Below are 18597 nucleotides of genomic sequence, written 5' to 3'. Positions count from 1 at the left end.
CCCTCACTTTGGGGTGCTGCCAGTAGGTGGCTCTCTGGTGACAGCTCCACATCACTTAGAGACAGTTTTAGATAAATCCTTTCAGGACTCCATCACAGGGGCAGCAGCAAGATAGGCATCCTTTTGGTTGAAAACCAATAGCAACAGCATCAGAACTAAAGCCATTCTAAAGAACTACTCTGCTCTTTTCCTCCTGGCAGGAGCTGGTGGGCATCTATGATTCCCATCCTGCCATCTTGGAAGCCCCTCTTCCATGTGTTATAAAGCAAGAACAACCATCAAAAGTGACTGATGTGCTTAATTCTGCATGTATATGCACATGTAAAGCACATGGGCACACTCAGGGAGACTCCCTCTTCAATCTGGCAAAATGTTCTACCCTGAGTGCATTGGATATTTGTTAGTGCTGAAAACAATAGATGTACATGGCTAAGATTGTTAGTTCTGGATCAGGTCTCCCCCATGGTGGCCCTCAAGCCCAGTTATAATTCCTTTAAGTTTTGTTTGACAGTGAGTCAAGGGCTTTGCGTTTTGTGCTGAGCTTCACACTGTCCCAGTCCCTCTTCCCACATGACTGTCCAGTGTAATGGAGACTAGGAAGCTGGGTCTCCTAGGATGAAAGGTTGGACAAGGAGCAAGGGTGAAAGAGACAGTACAGAGTGGGAGCTGACATTGTTCACCCTTACTGGAAAAGCTGTACACTGTTAATTTCCATCATAGTCTGCTAGTCACAGATCAACTCTGTGAATGTGGCAACGAGGGGGTATTGGTCCACCGTGGTAACTGGGTATCAAGTCTACTACTACCAGCTAGACATATTAGTGGTAGTTGGACCTATGACTTCATGGCCATGTTTGAAAGCATGTTTGCCTATATCCCTTGCCCACATGTGAGGAAGAATCTGGCTGCTTATGCCTGGTGATAATTTCAACTTGAGCTTTTTCTCAGAATTATTATTTAATTAATTTTTACATCATTTTGTCTCTATTGCAGGGAGATACTGGACCCCAAGGCCTCCCTGGGCCTCCAGGAGTAGCTGGACCACAGGTCAGTGAATCTCAGTAAACACCATGTATTCTCTTACTTCACTGCTTCATCTAAGTTTGAGGCAAGTACTGCTCAAGAGCCTTAACATCTGGGAAGTCCAGCTCCAGGTTGTGTTTCTGACTTTCTAGTGATCTGGAAAGCTAAGTATAGCCAGAGAGCCTCAGTTTCCCCTCTGCAAATATGTGGGATGCGCAGTATAACCATCAGTGGCACTGAAATGTGTGGAGCTTACTGGATAGTAATGAATTCTGTGTCAGACACTTCAACTTCATTGCATAGAATAAAACAGTTTCCAGAGGAGTGCTAGAACTGAATTATAGGGTGCATAAAATAACTGGTGATCGATTAGAAAGCAGTAAGCCAAGCTTCATAAATATGAGTGAGCTCTGCTGCCCTCACAGGAATACAAGGCATACATTTAAAGTTAGCTATGTGAAGCCACAGAGATAGGAAGAGGCCACCAGGGAGGAAAGAAGCATAATCTCAATCAAAGAGCAGGCAGGGAAATGCTCTCCGCCTGTTGGAACAAGTGTTACTGACCTGTAGCCACAAGCTGTTGGTATAGCATTCAGCTATAAGAAGAGACTGCACAGAGCTGGGTTGGATCATGACAGGTAGACTTACTTCCTACTCTTGTCTTGCTTGATGCTCGATAGTGAGTTCTCTCTGGTCTCTGTGGCCTCAGTCTTAATAGTGAGGGAGGATTGGTTCTTTGTGTCTCTTTATATCTCTTCCTCTGCCCTGTCTGAATGGAGTGTCACTCTTCTAATAGTGTAGATCATAGGGATTTGAGGTCAGGAAATAGACATGGGCTTGGACTCTTGGCTTATGACCTTAGGAAAGTTTCTTTATGTCTCTGCCTTTCTGTTTTAATAAACTGAGGAGTGTCACCATGACAACTGAAGGTAAAATGCTGTCATCAATACTTGGTAACTTACAGACTCTTGGTCTGTTTATTTGTTCCTTCATCCCCTGGGGACATAGCCTGTGGAAGGGCCAGAAAGGTAGTACATATCCAAATCTTAGAGGAAGCCAGAAACCTTAATAATGAAGATAGAAATAATATTTTAATGCAATACCATTTGGATTGAAATGAATATGGTAGACCAAAAGGAACAACAACAACAACAAGCAAACAAACGAACATGCAAAAAAAAACCCAAAACAAAATCAAACCAAAATTTAAACAAAGGCAAGACTAGCCTGTACATAACTGAGTATCCTCATACCCTTTCTGCTAGTCCTAGGTGGTTCGAGGCCCTCTCTGGTTACATTTTGAAATTCTCTTCATTTTTGATTCTCTCACTTGATTTTAGATTTTTGGGCTATGGCTTTTGGGGTATGCTTTAATATTGGGTACTGATTTCTTTTTTAATCAAATTGCTTGGAATGCAAGATGGCTTCAGTGGATATGAGTGTTTGCTGCCAAGTTTGATGATCTGAGTTTGAAACTTGGAACCTATATGGTGGAAGAAGGCTCCTAATTCCTGAAAGTCATCCCCTGATGGGATGTGGTGTGTGACCCCCCCCCAAATAAATAAATGAATATGTATAAAACAATAACTTTCTTTTTCTTTTTTCTTTTTTTCGGAACTGGGGACCGAACCCAGGGCCTTGCGCTTGCTAGGCAAGCGCTCTACCACTGAATTAAATCCCCAACCGCTAAAACAATAATTTTAAAGGTAAATGTTTGCCTTGCCTCAGACCCAGCCCTTCAATATGACACTGACTTCATTTAGATTTATGTTTGTGTATATGAGTATTTTGCCTGAATGCATGTATGTACACCACATGTATGAAATACCTGTGGAGCCTAGAAGATTTCACTGGAACCTCTGGACCTAGAGGTATAGATAGTTGTAAACTGTCATATAAGTACTGCCAGCTGAGCCCAGGTCCGCTGCATGAACAGCCAGAGCTCCCAAAAGTGCATATTATTACAACCACAAAGCAATAAATCAAACGAGATAAACATAGATAGTCTGGTTATAACCAAAGGATGGGTCATGAGGAGAACTCCCCAGGTCTCTTAGGCCCTGCTTGGCAGGTTCAAATGACTATTGTTTGTGATCTATACATATACTTGGTCAAGGTTTAGATGGTTTTGATGCAGGTAAAGAATCTGGCTTCAAACATTGACATTATTAGTTTTCATTGAACACAGACCCAGAGATTGTGCCAAGGGCAGTTGGACATTGAGCAGTACCAAGAAGGTAGCATCACTGAATGTGCTACTGCTCAATGCAATGAGGCTCCCTCTGTGAATCTGCAGAGAAGGCTCATGCATTCCCCTGGAGAACTCAGAGATGTTATGTCAGCTGTTCCACAGTTGACCTTTGCTACCATTGTGGTGAGTTCCAGGCATAGCCTCTGACAAGTAGGAGCCTTTATCCAGAGAAACAAAAGCAAATCAATCAAGCCAGTGCATCTCCTGCATTGAAAACAGACAATTTTCCCTGTCATCTCTACCCAACAGGAAGCCCAAGTGTTTTGGGGTACTGTGTCCCTTCTTGTTCTCCTATTATTCACTCCAAAGGAGGGTATTCTTTAAATATTTTGAAAGAGCGATGGCCAGCAAAAGATCAAAACTTAGTGCTGTGCTGGAAAGCCAGAACTCTTGTTTCTCCAGTAGATATGTGGTGGTGATCTCAAAAAGTCTTTGGGGCTCACAGACAACCCCCACAATAGAAGTGTTTTAAGGGCGAGGCTACCGCCTACATGATATGGTCTCCTGTAGTGCTGAACATGATCTGGCGAGGGAAAGTGTTTGATATCATAGATAAGGAATACAGAGTTTAGCAAGACAAGATACCAGAAACCAAGGCTGAAGATAGTATAGTTGAAGTTGACCTACAAGCCCTTAAATACTTGTAGCTGCTCCAGTAGCAGCACCAACGCCAGCACCTAGAACAGTTCCTTGGAGAACAGCACTCTTTCATTGAGGCCTGCAGCAACACTGCTGGGATAAAAACCTATTCTTGTCACTGTGCACTGAATGAGTCATGGAGGACTTGATGCCTCCTCTGAGCACTTGCAGGTTGGTGTCTTGGTTCTTGCTCCATGGCGCTTTCCAGAAAACAGACTCGTTTCTTCCCTGTGTATCCTTGCCTATCAAACAGTATCTTTGCAAAATTTCTGGGCACACAGATGAGTTTGTTAGCAGAAAATGTTCCCCATGACAGAGAGGCAATGACCACTCTTAGCATCCTTTGGTCACTAAGGGCTTTGAGTCTCCACTGGTCTCCCTGCATTGCCAAGAAGGCCTGACTCCTTGGTTTGCAACTGTGACTCATTATCTGGCAAGTATTTCCTATGATTCATCCTGCTTGCCTCTATACAGAAGCTGTCTGCAAAAGGTGGGGGTGAGGCTGTGGAACATAGCACCATGGATAGCTTCAGAGCTCCATCCTGGTTTTAGAAACTACCGGGGCAGGTCCCAGGGACTATGTGCTGTGATGTTTGCCAACTTTGTAAAGGAAGAACAGAGAAAAAGATGGCAGTCATGGTGACAACCCTGGGAACACATGCTTCTGCATTTAGCTGCAAGAGCTTCTCTTTTTGGTAATGATGGTTTAACAGCTGCCTCTGAAAAGGATTTTATTTCCTGCTCAGTTTACATCTTCAAACAGGTCATGCATGGGTCTAATGGGACCCTAAAATGGATCCAGAGATACCCCAGAGAGCACATATACCCTCTGAAAAGTTCCAGTTAATTCTGAGGTAATACTGCTGTTTCTTTTAACAGCTAGTATCCAAGAATCTCATCCTTCAGAGGTCACCAGGGCCATTTGCTCCATGCTGTCTTTATAAGCTGGCACATTTTCTACTCACATGTGCTCAGTCCTGGGGAATTATCACTACATGTTCCCTTTAACATCATCCTTCCAAGTCAAGTCATACAGGGAGAACTCAGAACTCAGATACAGGCTTTTTTTTTCTGCTAGAAGCACACAGAGAAGATAGAGTGGCTGGAGGCTCTTACATTGGCAGACATAAGGTTGACTTTGGAAGCTGGTACCTCTCCAAATTCCCCTGCCTTCTGTTACCTGAACGGATTGACTTCCTAATTACATTAATTGGACATTTTGTCAGCTTCTCTGAATCGTCAGTTTGTTATTTAAAGATGCTGACTGGACAGGTGGTTTGCTCCTGCATTTAGTAGCCCAAACCATGATTTTAACTCTAGTCGTAAAATCTAAGCAGTGAAGAATGTCTTGAGGACCAAACAAAAAAAAAATTCAAACCCCAGGATGTAGGAAACATTTAATACACATGACTGATGGTGGTCCTCATGGAGTTTAGGTCATTGGGCTTAATAACAAGCACAGACAAATGTCAGGAGGGGAGTAGAGGAATTTAAAGAAAGCAGTGTCAGTGGGACAAGAGGTAGCCTGTGACACCTCCTGAGGAGGTGTATTTTAGTTGCACTGAGGGATTAAGCAGGATTTGCCATGCATCTTGGGGAGAGGTTTCTAGTCAGGACCCAGCTGGGCCTCATATGACAGAAGCAAAGCCTTATTTGCTGGGAGAGTTCACGTCCTCCCCTCCACAGCTTGCAGACCCCATGAGGAGATCCAGCAGCTTCGGTTTACAAAGGACAAAGCACAAAGGCAGACTGTAAATAATGGAAACACAAATAAAATGGTACCCATGGTTTAGAAATTAACGATTATATTAATTTATAATTATATTTAGAAACAAATCAATGTCTCCTTCCATCCTAAGAAACCTCTTTGCAAAAACAGAAAACGAAACAATCTTATAATCCTCTGAATACTGATTCAGAATACAGTGTTCACCGCAGCCCGTGTGGGAGGATGGAGAGACAGGACAACTTCAGTTTTAGGTGGCTACCTAAAACTGTATGGTCTACATATTAGTCTGTATGGTCGAATTCAGCATGAATATGCATCTCAGGAAGTGCTAATCTGTACTAAGATAGAGGACATGTGACCCCGTTCATCAACCACATTCACTCCAAATGGGTCAGATACCTGTGTGATCATCAGAAGGTTAGGAGGCATACACAAATATCTCCGGTCTTTATCACAGGGGTAGTTTTGTGCCTGTGATCCAGACTGCTGCCTATGTTAGTCTCCTTCCAGCGGGAACTGAGAAAAAGAGGCACCCCCTACCCTGTGTTTATTAAATTCCAGAGAGATGATTACTAGGATCCGAGAAAGGCTTTAATTGAGTTCCTGGCAATAAATAGGCAGAATATTTGTATATTAGTTACTTTTCTATTGCTGTGATAAAACACAGCAGTGAAAAAGCAGGTTATCAGTCCCTTGGAGAATGCCTCATCCCAGATCCTTCTTATACCCCCATTCTTTATTTCATGGCTTCTCTGATATACATTTTTCTGATCCCTTTATCATTATGATTGATATCTCTGAAAATATGAGCTACAATAAATAATTCATTTCTTTCTGTCAGGCTGTTTGGTCGCAACTAGGCAAGACTAAAATGTGTACATGTGGAATGATATGGTTCCCATTCATTCATTCATTCATTCATGCTATGGAATCAGGTTCTTTGTGTATGGCTAGGTTGAGAAGTGAGAAGGGAGCCCTTGGAAAGTGTACTTAATAAACATCTAAAGAGAACTGGGCTAGTAAAATGGTCCTGTAGCTTTGCAGGGATAAAAGCCCTGGGAAGATGGGATTTAGATCCGCCTTTTGAATATCCAGGGTACAATCATGTACCTCATCTGCCGTTCACATGGTTGATCTGCCTTCTCCACTATCATCAAATATCAAGAAACTATGAACCACCCAAACCAGGCATCCTAGCCCCAGGAAAGAGTCAGAAAAATGACTTGGTTGGGAAGAGGTTACTTGGACAATTGTTAATCAGATATCTTGAGACTCTGCTCTTCATGTTCTGTGACCTTAGGTGGCTGATTAAACCTAATTATTCACTGATTCTTTTTAAAAATTTTTTTGCAAAGATGCTTCTGAAACTCACTATGTAAATGAAAAGTACCTTAAACTCCTCCACTTCCTGTCCTCCCCACCCAAGTGCAGGGATTATAGCTGGTGCCACTGTTCTTAGCCCAGATTTCTTATCAGTCTGCAGAGTCTGAGGTCAATGGCTGAGACTGATGTCTTAAATGTTTTACATACTCAGCCATGACTTCCGCTTACAGCCAAAGTTAGATATAACAGGGTCTTTTAAAGCCCTAACTGAATGCCCAGTGGGGCAGGGACTCCAGAAATGTCAAATCCCTTCCTGGAAGGAAATGAGTCATGTTTGGCGGTGGCCGTGTTTGTGCAGATCTTCGTCTGTAGTGGGCATGGAGACAGAGACAACTATGGGGATCCTGAGCTGCTGGCATTTTTATTGTCACCAGCTGAATGTTGAAACCACTCCACAGCTAGACTGAAGGCTCGGATTTGAAAGGAATACATTTACCTTTAAGGCCAATTGTCCCTGAATGTCAGTGAGGCAGTGTGCAGATCTGGGACACTTCTTTGATTATACTGTGGGTGCAGAGGGAAGGCTAACTTTAGACACTTAGATATAATAGCATTCAAAGATGATGGAATTATTTTTTTCCCTGTGAACTGTTTCCTTCCTTCCTCTAAACAATGGCACCTAGCTCTTTATAAGCAACGATTTCTAGCATAGTCCCCATAGGGACTGTGGGATAGAGTGTCATTAGCAATCCCAGTAGGTTATTTTAAAGAAATGGAAATGTTGCTGTTTAATAAAGTTTAGTGAAATACAGCTGCTAATATAGTAAGTACACTTGGAATAGTGGCTTACTTCATCAATCTTAGCTCTTGGGAGGCAGAGGCAGGAATGGTGATCCAAGTTTTAGCCCAGGCTAGGCTATAGAGTAAGTTTCAGGCCAGCCTTTGATGCAGCATAAAAGCCTGTCTTAGAAAAAAAAAACAATAAAACAAAAGCCATGTGTAGCAGCTTGCACCTGTGTTCTCAGTAGTCGTGATACAATATGGAAACATCACTGTGAGTTTAAGGTCAAATTGTGGTACATAGTTCTAGGACAGCCAGGGCTATAGTTTAAGAAACTATCTCAAAAACAAAACAAAACCAACCAACCAGCCAATCACAAGAACAACAAAACAAAAACCCAAAATCCAAAATCCCCGAAAGCAAAAGACATGTTAAGTAAACTGAATGAAGTGGCCACATCCGTATGCCAGCACTTGTGGGGGCTGACGAATTAAGAGTTGAAGGTTATCCTCATCTGTATATGGCATTGAGGTCAGTTTGAGCATATTGAAAATCTATCTCAAAAAATAATTAAAAAGAAAATACTGACATGATTGCCAAACATGAAGTGAACAAGGATGACAACAGTGGACCTACCAAAGTGGATGGGAAAAAGCCTACAAGATCTCAAGTCTACCCTTCTTGCACATCTGCTCTTCAAGACCTACTGATGTTCACTTCTGCCTCTGTCTCACCCTCCTGGAAGACCTCATTTTCCTCTTGATACTCTTTTTCCCTCATCTCAGGCCTTCTAATCCACCTCTTACCACAGCTATAGATATCATCTAGGACCATTATCCATGATATCTTCTATCCATCACTGTCCAGATTCATACCAGACGCAGAACTGAATTCCTCTCAGTCCCATTTGTTTCCTTATGCTCTCCTCGGTGGACCTGGACCTTAGCTAAACAATTTTACCAGCAATCTTTCAAGCAGGACTTATTCTGTCTATTACCATGGTTGGCAGCAGTGATTTGAGAAAGAATTTGAAGAATTGATAAAAACTCTAAAGCATACTTTTGTATTTGCAGTGGAGCTCCAATGAAATTTTCTGACTTGACTTGTCTTTTCTGTTTTCCTTCCAAGGGAAGCAAAGGAGAGCATGGTGCAGAGGGTGAGGTGGGACAGAAAGGCGATCAGGTAAGGCCAATTTCTGTCATGGAGAAGCTCACACTGTAACACTAAGAAAGGCCTCACTCAGATTGTCCATACGCTGCGTCCAATGCTACCCTTGCCTCTTCTGTGCCTGCGGAGGAATGTTTTTATCTTGCTTTTCTGCTTTCTCTCTCTCTCTCTCTCTCTCTCTCTCTCTCTCTCTCTCTCTCTCTCTCTCTCTCATCCTGATCCATCTCCCAGTTGTCTATGGAGCCTGCATCTTTCCGTTTTCTCCCGCTCTCTGCCCTGATTGCTTCTCCCTTATGAAAGCTTTTCATTCTCTTGGAAACATCTCTTTATCCCTCCTACCACTTCTTGAGCCCTTTTTTATACTCTCATGACAATATTTGAAATGTTTCGTGGCATTCCTTGAGCCAATCAGTGCCCACTCAGGCTAGCTAGACCCCTCTCCTAACACACAGGAGAATGGCACCAGTACTGAAACTCTTCTTCCTGTGGATCTGGAATAGTGCTTTTCTACTGTCCCCCAACTAGTAGTGCTGGCCGATTCCACACAGCTTTACTGCTTGCACAGTGGCTGTTGTAGATTGTCTCCACTTCTGTCATTACCCCTCTCTAGCCTTTTACTACCCAGACCACCCCCCCCCTTCTGCTTTCACACTTCTCTGCATCTAGCCCCAGAGCTCACAGTAACCAATTCCCTACTAGGCACAGACTCCAGAATCTGAGATACAAAATGAACAAGGGTGAATCCTGACCTCAGGGCATATTGCTACAAGTGAGTGGAGGGTGAGCTTCTGAGCCAGTGATTCTTATGTAGCCAACCGCATGAGATATGTGCTTAGGTTTTGCTCCCCTGTATTTGGTGAAAGAAAAGGAGTCTGGGTTATCATGCAAGGGTTGTGTGTTAGCAACACTCTATGCTTTGTAGTGAGTATTGTTTGTGCGTTCCAGCATTAGGTTTTGAGGGATAGGAGAGAGAATTTCTTTGGTGGTGTTCTATATTTTAACCTTGTTGTACTAAATTTAATGTTAGATGCTGAGCTCCACATTGCAAAGAGTGGATGGCTCACTCTGAAACTCACAAGAGACTTCACATGTGGAAATAGATTGTTTCTGTATTATTATCAAAATATTGATATCATAATTAAATTATTCCAAGCTTATTGCATTAAGGAGGCACAGATGAGGTATGAGTTCGACTCTTACTTTCTTTTCTTTACTTTCTTCTTTAATGGGACTATATGCACTTCTGCACGTTAGGAGTACAAAGAGATCATTTTTATGTCCCATCTAGATATAAAAGCTTTACAATATCATCTTTCTTGTTTTAATCTGCAACCTTAGTCACTTCCATGTAAAGGAAAAAAAATTAACAAGTTCACCAGTTGTGGAACTTGCACATCCCTGCACTAGGATGAAGCACACAGGGCTTCCTTGGGAGTTTTTGGCTAGTTTGTGTGGTCTACTTGACAAATCCCAGGGCAACGGGAAATCTCATATCAAAAAATTAAGGGAGATGGTACCCTAAGGGGTGTTACTGAGGATTATTCATTGGCCTATACATGCTTATACATGTGCATGAGCACGCACACACACACACACACATACACACACACACATATACACACACACATACACACACATACATACACACAGACACCACACACACACACACACACACACGCACATGCACACACACACACACACACAGAGAATTAGCCTTTTCTCCTATTTGTTACTTTATTTATATTTCAAATGTTGTCCCCCTTCCCAGCACTCCCTCCCAAATCCCCATCCTATCCTCCCTCCTATTTGCCTTTAAGATGATGCTCCACCATCCACCCACCCACTCCTGCCTCACCCCTCTATCATTCCCCTATGCTGGGACAGCAAGCCTCAACAGCATCAAGATATGGCAATCCTGTGCTGCATATGTAGCTGAAGCCATCCATGTATACACCTTGGTCTTAATATCCATAGAATAAACCATGACTGAAAATATTTTTAGGAGTTACTGCTTATGTGTTAACAACCCTTTCTTTTACTAAAGTAGTCCAGAGATAATTTAAAGTATATGAACAGGTGTGTATGAGACATAGATCAATCTGCACAAGGGGCTAGAAGTGCCCCCTGAGTTCTGATGTCCTTGAGAAGATATCCTGGAACCCAGCTTTGCATAAGTAATAATGGGCATGTGTAAATATACATGCCCATTTAATTTTCTTTTAGTTCTTATTTAGTAGGACACTATATGTATATCTGTAAGAAGTATAATAAAGATATTTTTCCTGTTTCATTTAGATCTAAGAGCTTTAATATACCATCCCTCTTGTTTTTATCTGCATTTTAAGCCACTACCATATTTCCTTCCCCCACCTCAATGATTTTGAAGCAAATACTCTTTCAAGACATACTCATTTTTATAAATATCATGAGTCACTTTCTCTACAGTCACTAAAGTTACATGAAAAAGAGACCATCTATGGCCAGTCTTCAACCAAACTTGTCACTGGGCTTAGGAGGCAAACTCTAGATTGGTTATTTATTTCAAGTAGAAAACTTTTGTTATGAGTCACGTTTAAAGAATTATCTCCTGTGTCTTCCTAGGGTCACCCTGGAGTTCCAGGCTTCATGGGCCCACCTGGGAATCCTGGGCCACCAGTAAGTAGACTAATGACCCTTGTCTCTTGGATGTGTCCTTACTCCATGGAAATTGTGTCACACTGGACCTATCTTATTTGAAGGAATGTGTTTACCTTTAAAACAGTCAGGGATAAGAAGGAAGTGAATGGGATGAATATTGATGTATTTGGATGGGTGATCTTGTGCCTGAGGGTCCCTGGCACCGGTTGATGAAGTCAGTGTTTCAAGGTTAGGATGTCCAGTAAAGAACTCCTTTATATTGAACTTGAAGATGCCCATACATCCCCAATGTTCTGCAATCAATAACTAATTAGTAATTACAAATTACTGTTCAGTATTCTTTTTACCCACTAATTATTATTCTCTGACATTTTTGATAACCCAAACATTTATTATGCCACTTAAGAAAATACTTTCCTTGGTCTTGTAGTAGCTGTGGCCAAGGCATTGACACAGAGGCTCAAGACCATTCTGTACCCACAGATTAGTCATGTTGTTTCTCTGCTTGAAGTCAACTATAGCTGCAGTTACTAGATTCACTGAAGGTAACCATGACAGCAAGCAGTGGCAATTACTATCCCTGCTGAGCCAGGACCCCAGAGATTTTCATGGATTCTCCATGAAGCTCTGTCTCTCAGATCTTGCAAATAAGGCTACTCCAAATGACTCAAAGTCCACAGAAAAAGAACCTGTACCAAACAGAAAACAGGATTTTAAAATAAACTTTGAAAAAGAGAGTCAGGGTGGATTATGAAGTTAAAGTTTGGAAATTAAGCTTGCTTTGTTCTTTTGTGTTTTTTTAAAGATTTGCAAGAGCAGAAAGTACTTTTAAACATTACACCATCGCTTCAGGCCTTGCTTTAAGGAGCAATTCATTGACTTCTAGTTGTGTTAATTGATTGAAATAAATCAAACTTAAAAAAGTATTTGTTTGATGAAGCCATGTGAGAACATGAAACAGAAGTTGGTACTTCACAGTGGACTTTTGCATCCTGTTCATAACTCATTTCAAAGGATGAAAAGTGCGCTTTAAATCTTTGACATCAACAATCTCCCTACTTCCGATTTTAACAGCCTTTGTAATTCCCCAGCTTCCATTCCTACCCGATCTTGTTCTGCTCTGGGCTTTTGTGGAGGCAATGATAAAGGCAATGATAGACATAAGATATTAGATGATAAATAGTTGACATCAGATGGCCCATGGTGCAAAGTTTTGGGATGGTTTCGGTTATGGCTAGTTCTTTATGTATATTGCCTTTTTCAACCCATTCAATAACTTGCATGTGGTTGTTGCTTCTTTTTGTCGTCATTTTACAAAGGAGCTGGGATGCAGAAGGGCAAAGTCACCTGTACTGTATGGCAGAGCTGAGAAGCAGTCTATACACACAGAAGGCTGAGTCTGAGGTTCTGTCTGAGCCAATTCCTCTGTTCAGTACTAAGCACTTTTTTGAGTCACCTCAAATACTCCTCATCTTCTTAGGGTGTAGACAATTTCCATATTTTCATAGGGAAAGAAACTAAGCTAATAGATCCCAGTCAGCAAGAAGCAAATGTCTAAATTCACATAAAGAACTGTTCCCTATGCAGAGACTCATAGCCAAACATTAGGTGGAGCTCAGGGAGTCCTGCAAAGGAAGAAGAAGAAGAATCAGAGGAACCAGAGAGGTCAGGTTCCTCAAAGCACAGCCCACAGAATCAACTGACAAGGATTCACAGGGACTCATAAAAACCAGGGAGTCTGTAAGGGTCTGACCTAGGTCCTCTCTCTATATGTTATGGTTGTATAGCATGGTGTCCTTGTGGGATTCCTAACAGTGGGAGTGGGGAAGTCTCTGACTCTTTTGCCTCCTTGTGGGACCCTGTTTCTCCTCCTGGATTTTTTTTTTTATCCAGCCCTGATGTAATGGTATATGCCTGGTCTTGTAGCTTGTTATACTGTGTTTGGTTGATGTCCCTCAAAAGCCTGTTCTTTTCTGAGGGAAGGCAGATAGAGGGGTGGATCTGATGGAAGAGGGAGGTAGGTTGGGGAGGGAGAGGAAAACTGCAGTGAGGATGGTATATATGAGAGAATAATTTAAAAAGAGAATTTCTTCCTTCATCCCCTAGCTGATTCTGCCTCTACTCCCATCTGATTATTCAAAAATCTGGCCGAGTATTCATTCAGTATATTCCAGGAGCTTCTTAAGAAGAGAAGAAGTAGATAGAGTTTGTGATGTAGGAATGATTGGGAAAGAAGACTATAGACAATAGACAAATTTAAAGTCAACAAACCCTGGGATATCAGACTTTACCATGTGCTACAGAGAAAGAAATACAAAAAGGGGAAAATGTTACTGTGGTTTGTGAGAAGCCAGTGCTTAAACTTCTCAGTATTGCATGTAGGAAATATCTATCTGAGAAACTAATGCCTAAATTGCGCCTGTGGGCATGGGGACAAGAATGTAGGCAGAAGGAAACCCCCTATTCTCCCACAGCAGTGTTGTAGATGAATGGCTGGAGCTTGCCCTGCTCTGCTTCCTTATTTCTCTGTACCTTTTCTTCAGTTTTTTTCCTATTTCTTTCTTTATCCATAGGTTGACAGTAGTGGTCCTTTCTCTATTTTTCAAGAAGATAGACCCAGTGTGTTCACCTATTGGCCTGTGTCCCAGTATACCCCCTCCTAACAACTGAGAAGTCTGTTACAAGTTTAAAGCTTTTCTGTTGTCTTAGGGGTAACTGGTAGCTCAGTGCTTTGCCCCTTCCTGAAATGTAGTAGCTTCACTACCTTCAACCATATTACATTTGAAACTGGTCTTCTGCTTTGTCTTTCTTTGTAGGGAGCAGACGGAAATGCAGGTGCGGCAGGACTACCAGGACCTCAAGGGCCCCCGGTAAGTGCTGCGCAAGACAGAATCATCCTTAAGTTGACCTTCAGAACTTTTTAGAGCCCTGTGTTTATCAACTCTATTCCCTTCCTCTCCAGTTGTGGGCCCCCATATTCCTGATGTTCTTTCTATTCAGGGCCTTGCTTTCTTGAAGGGAAAATGCAAGGCAAATTGTGTTCTGCTAGATGTCTTATTACTTTACCACTAAAATAGAGAGATTCTGATAGAGTCATCTAGTGACATGTGATTCCCCCATGAAAACAAGCTCTCCTTGTAGTTTCTGTAGTTTCTGTTCTTAGCAGCTAAGAGTGAGTGGGAGAAGTCCAGCCTGTGCTGCGATATGTTCAAGTATCAGGCAGGAGACAGCTCTGTTAGCACAACTGTTCCAGAGGAAGGTAAAAATCAGAAAGGAAGGTCATTATTGTTCAAAGTCCTCAAATCACAGCTGGTGTGGTTGGCAGTTGAAGTTTTTATCTTAAATCTCAGAATTCTTTTCTTTGTTTTAATTCAAAACAGTGAGAATAACCTGGCTTAGGTACCATAGAGCTGAACTACAGTTGGGAGGCATAGTGCTGGTTGAATTCATGTATGACATTTAAAGATACATCCAATATGCCAATACCCTTCATCCCTCCTGGCTTCTCTCCAGCAATTTCAGCCTTGAAAGTTGGAGAAGCCTTGAATCATTACAGTCATTTTATGAATAAGGAAAAGTGAGAGTGGAGAAGCAGTTAACATTTAATGGAAGCGTCAGAGCCAACAGCTGGTTACAGGAAGCTCAGCAGCATAGTCTCAGAGAATAAGGGCGAGTTCTTGCTCTTGTCCTCTTGAAATTCTGGCAAACTCATGTACAGAAGGGCCCTTAGGGTACAGTTAGCAACACCACATCCTTTTGGCCAGCATGGAAAAGTGGTGCCCAGTAGACAAAGGCAAACAGGAAATTAATGTTCTGCTCGAGACTTAAGTCAATTTGAAGACTATTAGTTTGGTGTTCTTTCTCCTGTTTCACACCAACTCACCATGGAGCACTGAGATTGAATAACTGACAGCCCCACGGCCCTTTGTAGGATCATCCTGCGGTCAATCTGTTTGAAACAACCCATGCATAAATCTCAGGATAGAAAACACTGCAGGCAGCTTCTTATTGATTCTAAGGCTATAAAAGATTTTCCCAATAAAACTAATGGACTGTTTGCCTGAGGAGAATAGGATAGTGAGCCCAGTTGTAAAATCATTACATCGCTACAAATTAAACTCTATTAAATAAGACTTTGATTCTATCATGGGACCCCTTGGTAAGTTATGGGAGCAGTTAGAGCTGCCCATAGTCCTGAAATATTACCATATATTAAATTGGGATAGGGTCAAAGTTTACTTACATGAAATAATGTTGGCTGGATAATATGGATACACACAGTTCATACTATCCTAATTATTCTCTCTGTTTTGAATTAAAACATATTAAGTACTTATCATTGTTTTGATATTATTTGAAGGGCAGCAGTATGAGGTTGAGCCTGCAAATGTTACGTCTAGCAATTACTCTTATAAAACATGATGCCTGAATAGCCCCTCTTTGCTACTAAATGTTTTGAGAGTGTAACAGCTCTCTTCTGAAAGCAACATGAGTGGAGAATTTTAGATCGTTGGAACTTTGTTGATCTTTTATATCTGTCTTTTAACTATTTATACAGCAAGGAACTTGCATTTTCAAAGCCAGGACTTAATTTTGAAAAGTCATTATTTTTTGCATTCTGCCTGATTTCAATTAGTTGCTTAATAAATATTTAAGTGTGTTCATTTCCACAGTAAGTGATTTGTACAAGCAACCTGAAGGAGAAAAGCCCTGCGTTACCTTTTGAACATTCAGCTCTGGTGGTACAAAGGAGAGATCAGGGAGGCACTGTGATACAGACTGGGTCAAGGTGTTCTGGTATATTTGTGGGGCTGGCTCTGCGTGCTGGAATATGGAGTTGGAGGCTAGTTAGAGAGTTTCTGCTGCTGTGTTTATCTCCTGGTCTCTCTGACAAGTGAACTGCTTTGTAAATATTAGAGAAGTGTTTATGATGGCCAGGGAGTCAAGAGGCAGAGTCTTCTCCTGAACTTGCCTCCTTCACCAGAGAGTCAAGTGAATGATGCAGCCCAAGTAAGCATCAATCTATGAGGAAACAGACAGGAAACAGCTCGGACATTGTAAGGCACAGTTCTCTGTTGTAACTACTCAGCTGAGCTCCTGTATGGCAACCTGTGCCATTGACAATCCACAGGCTAGTAGAATATGAATTTCTGTTAATAAAACTCGATTGGCAAGAACAAGCAGAGGACTGGAAATGGTTGACTCTCTTCTGGAATCAGTACTTTTCTATTTGAAGGTTTTTGGAACAAACGAGCATCCAGGAAGTTGTCCAGAATGCTCCACTATCAGCATCTAAAATTCCCCATGTTAGCTGAACAAATGTTCCATACTAATGTGCATATCCACACTATTCACACATATCATAGTAGATGCTGAAACGGGGGTGGGGTAGATGCTGTGCTTCACTGGTTTGCTCATTTCACATTGGTCGGAGAGGCAGTATGTTCAGATAGTCCTACTTGTCTTTCACCAGCATTCTGTAAATGCCACAGTGCACCACAAACTAGAATCAACTCAAAGGCATATCACATTCTATGGATTTTTTCCTGTAGAGTTATAAGAAGCTTTTTAGATGCATGTGAAAAGTGTGAATGCCTTGCTGAATTTTTTTAACAATGATAAAAGTAAAGCAAGATCCCTTCTGCACCAACTCAAGAGTCTGTAAAACAATCCCTTGGTGTCGTAAGCATTTGTTGCTGCTATCTTATTATTCATGCTTTAGAATTAGAATTCATGCTTATAAAAAAAAACAGCCATTCAGTTTATATGCAGTGCAAATAGAGCTTAATAAGGGACGTGTGTTTTGGTCCCCTGATGGGAACGTTTTTGTAAAATCTGTATAAATGTGGAATAAACACTATTGTTTGTTTTTACTTACATTTTGAGGATAAAATAGTCACCCTTTCAAATATCATTGTGTGTCATTAGAGTATTGAGCTTGGCACCAGAATCTTGTCCTGCAAAGTCACTGAGAGGGAGTTAGAAAGTCATCAAGAGTCCTTTATACTCATGGCAGGAACATGGGGTGAGAGGAAGCTGGGCAGTGTGATCGAACAGTGGCAGCCCTATGCCCATCATGAATAAAATAGGAAACAAAGTGCTAATTGATGCAATTTGGCAAAACAGACTTTGAAAATAGCACACGTTTTTCATGGAGGGGATAATGACTGGTAGCTATTTCTGGATAAAGGTTTGGGAATCTCTGGAGAAAATGCACAGTGAAAAGAATGAAATGGTAGATCACTCAGGCCTCTGGGTCAGCCTTTCACTTGAGCTGGTTTCTGTAAGTGTGGCACCCCCAGCGTCCTAGGCTATCCTATAGGAAGAGACAGATGTTGGGATGGATATAAAGCCATGTCTTCTGAACTCCAATATGCCAAATCTTCTACAGCCGTCTGAAGTTGGATTCCCTAAGTTTCTATAATGTACACTATGTCTGATTAGACCAGCATTGTGTGGGCATGCTCTGTTGAAGATCATAGCCTGTGAAGCAAGGAGGTAGCTGGGGCATTTAACCAAGTTCTACCCATCTCACAGGGCAACCCCCAGTGAGATTTAGTTCCATAATAAGCTGGAAATAAATGTTACTAATGCTCCTTTTCAGTTGACCAAAGATTTCATGATGTTTTGTGTCTTGGCTCTTTTAGGGCAAAGAAGGCCCTCCTGGTCCCCAAGGCCCATCTGGCATCCCAGGAATCCCAGTAAGTACAACTTTAAAGAATCTGGTTTCTTATTAGAAAAATAGGTAAGATATATATATATATATATATATATATATATATATCAACTATGTGTGTAATGCATATGTATAATCCCAGAACTAGGGAGGTGATGCAGGATTTCAGGCTAGCCTGTGGTAAGGGAGAGGGTGTTTTAAAAAATTCTCCCCTTTCTCCCAACAGAATGTATTGTAAGAGCAAGGTTTGGCCACTAGTCCAATTTATGGTACTTTAGAAAATTAGAAGAAAAATTAATTTTAACCTGATTATTCTGGATATCTAAACTTGAGTGGAGCACATCTTAATCTCCTTTTATGCTAAAGATTTG

The 18597-nt window shown here is 41.6% G+C and overlaps 1 protein-coding gene across 5 annotated transcripts in view; it reads left to right on the top strand.

Annotated features, from left to right (window-relative positions):
* Col22a1 (collagen type XXII alpha 1 chain) overlaps nucleotides 1–18597 on the top strand; it is a 237471-nt gene that overhangs the window by 178790 nt on the left and 40084 nt on the right. For 4 of the 5 annotated variants that reach the window (XM_063264443.1, XM_039080218.2, XM_039080220.2 and 1 more), the window contains 5 exons: nucleotides 994–1047; nucleotides 8875–8928; nucleotides 11515–11568; nucleotides 14367–14420; nucleotides 18198–18251. In XM_063264443.1, coding sequence (XP_063120513.1) covers nucleotides 994–1047; nucleotides 8875–8928; nucleotides 11515–11568; nucleotides 14367–14420; nucleotides 18198–18251 — 270 coding nt within the window. Of the gene's footprint in view, nucleotides 1–993; nucleotides 1048–2443; nucleotides 2498–8874; nucleotides 8929–11514; nucleotides 11569–14366; nucleotides 14421–18197; nucleotides 18252–18597 lie in introns of those variants that run through there. The other variant, XM_063264445.1, reaches the window with a different exon arrangement.

Source organism: Rattus norvegicus, chromosome 7, assembly GCF_036323735.1.
Source record: "Rattus norvegicus strain BN/NHsdMcwi chromosome 7, GRCr8, whole genome shotgun sequence".
NCBI lineage: Eukaryota > Metazoa > Chordata > Mammalia > Rodentia > Muridae > Rattus > Rattus norvegicus.
This window is presented reverse-complemented; position numbering and strand designations above follow the sequence as displayed.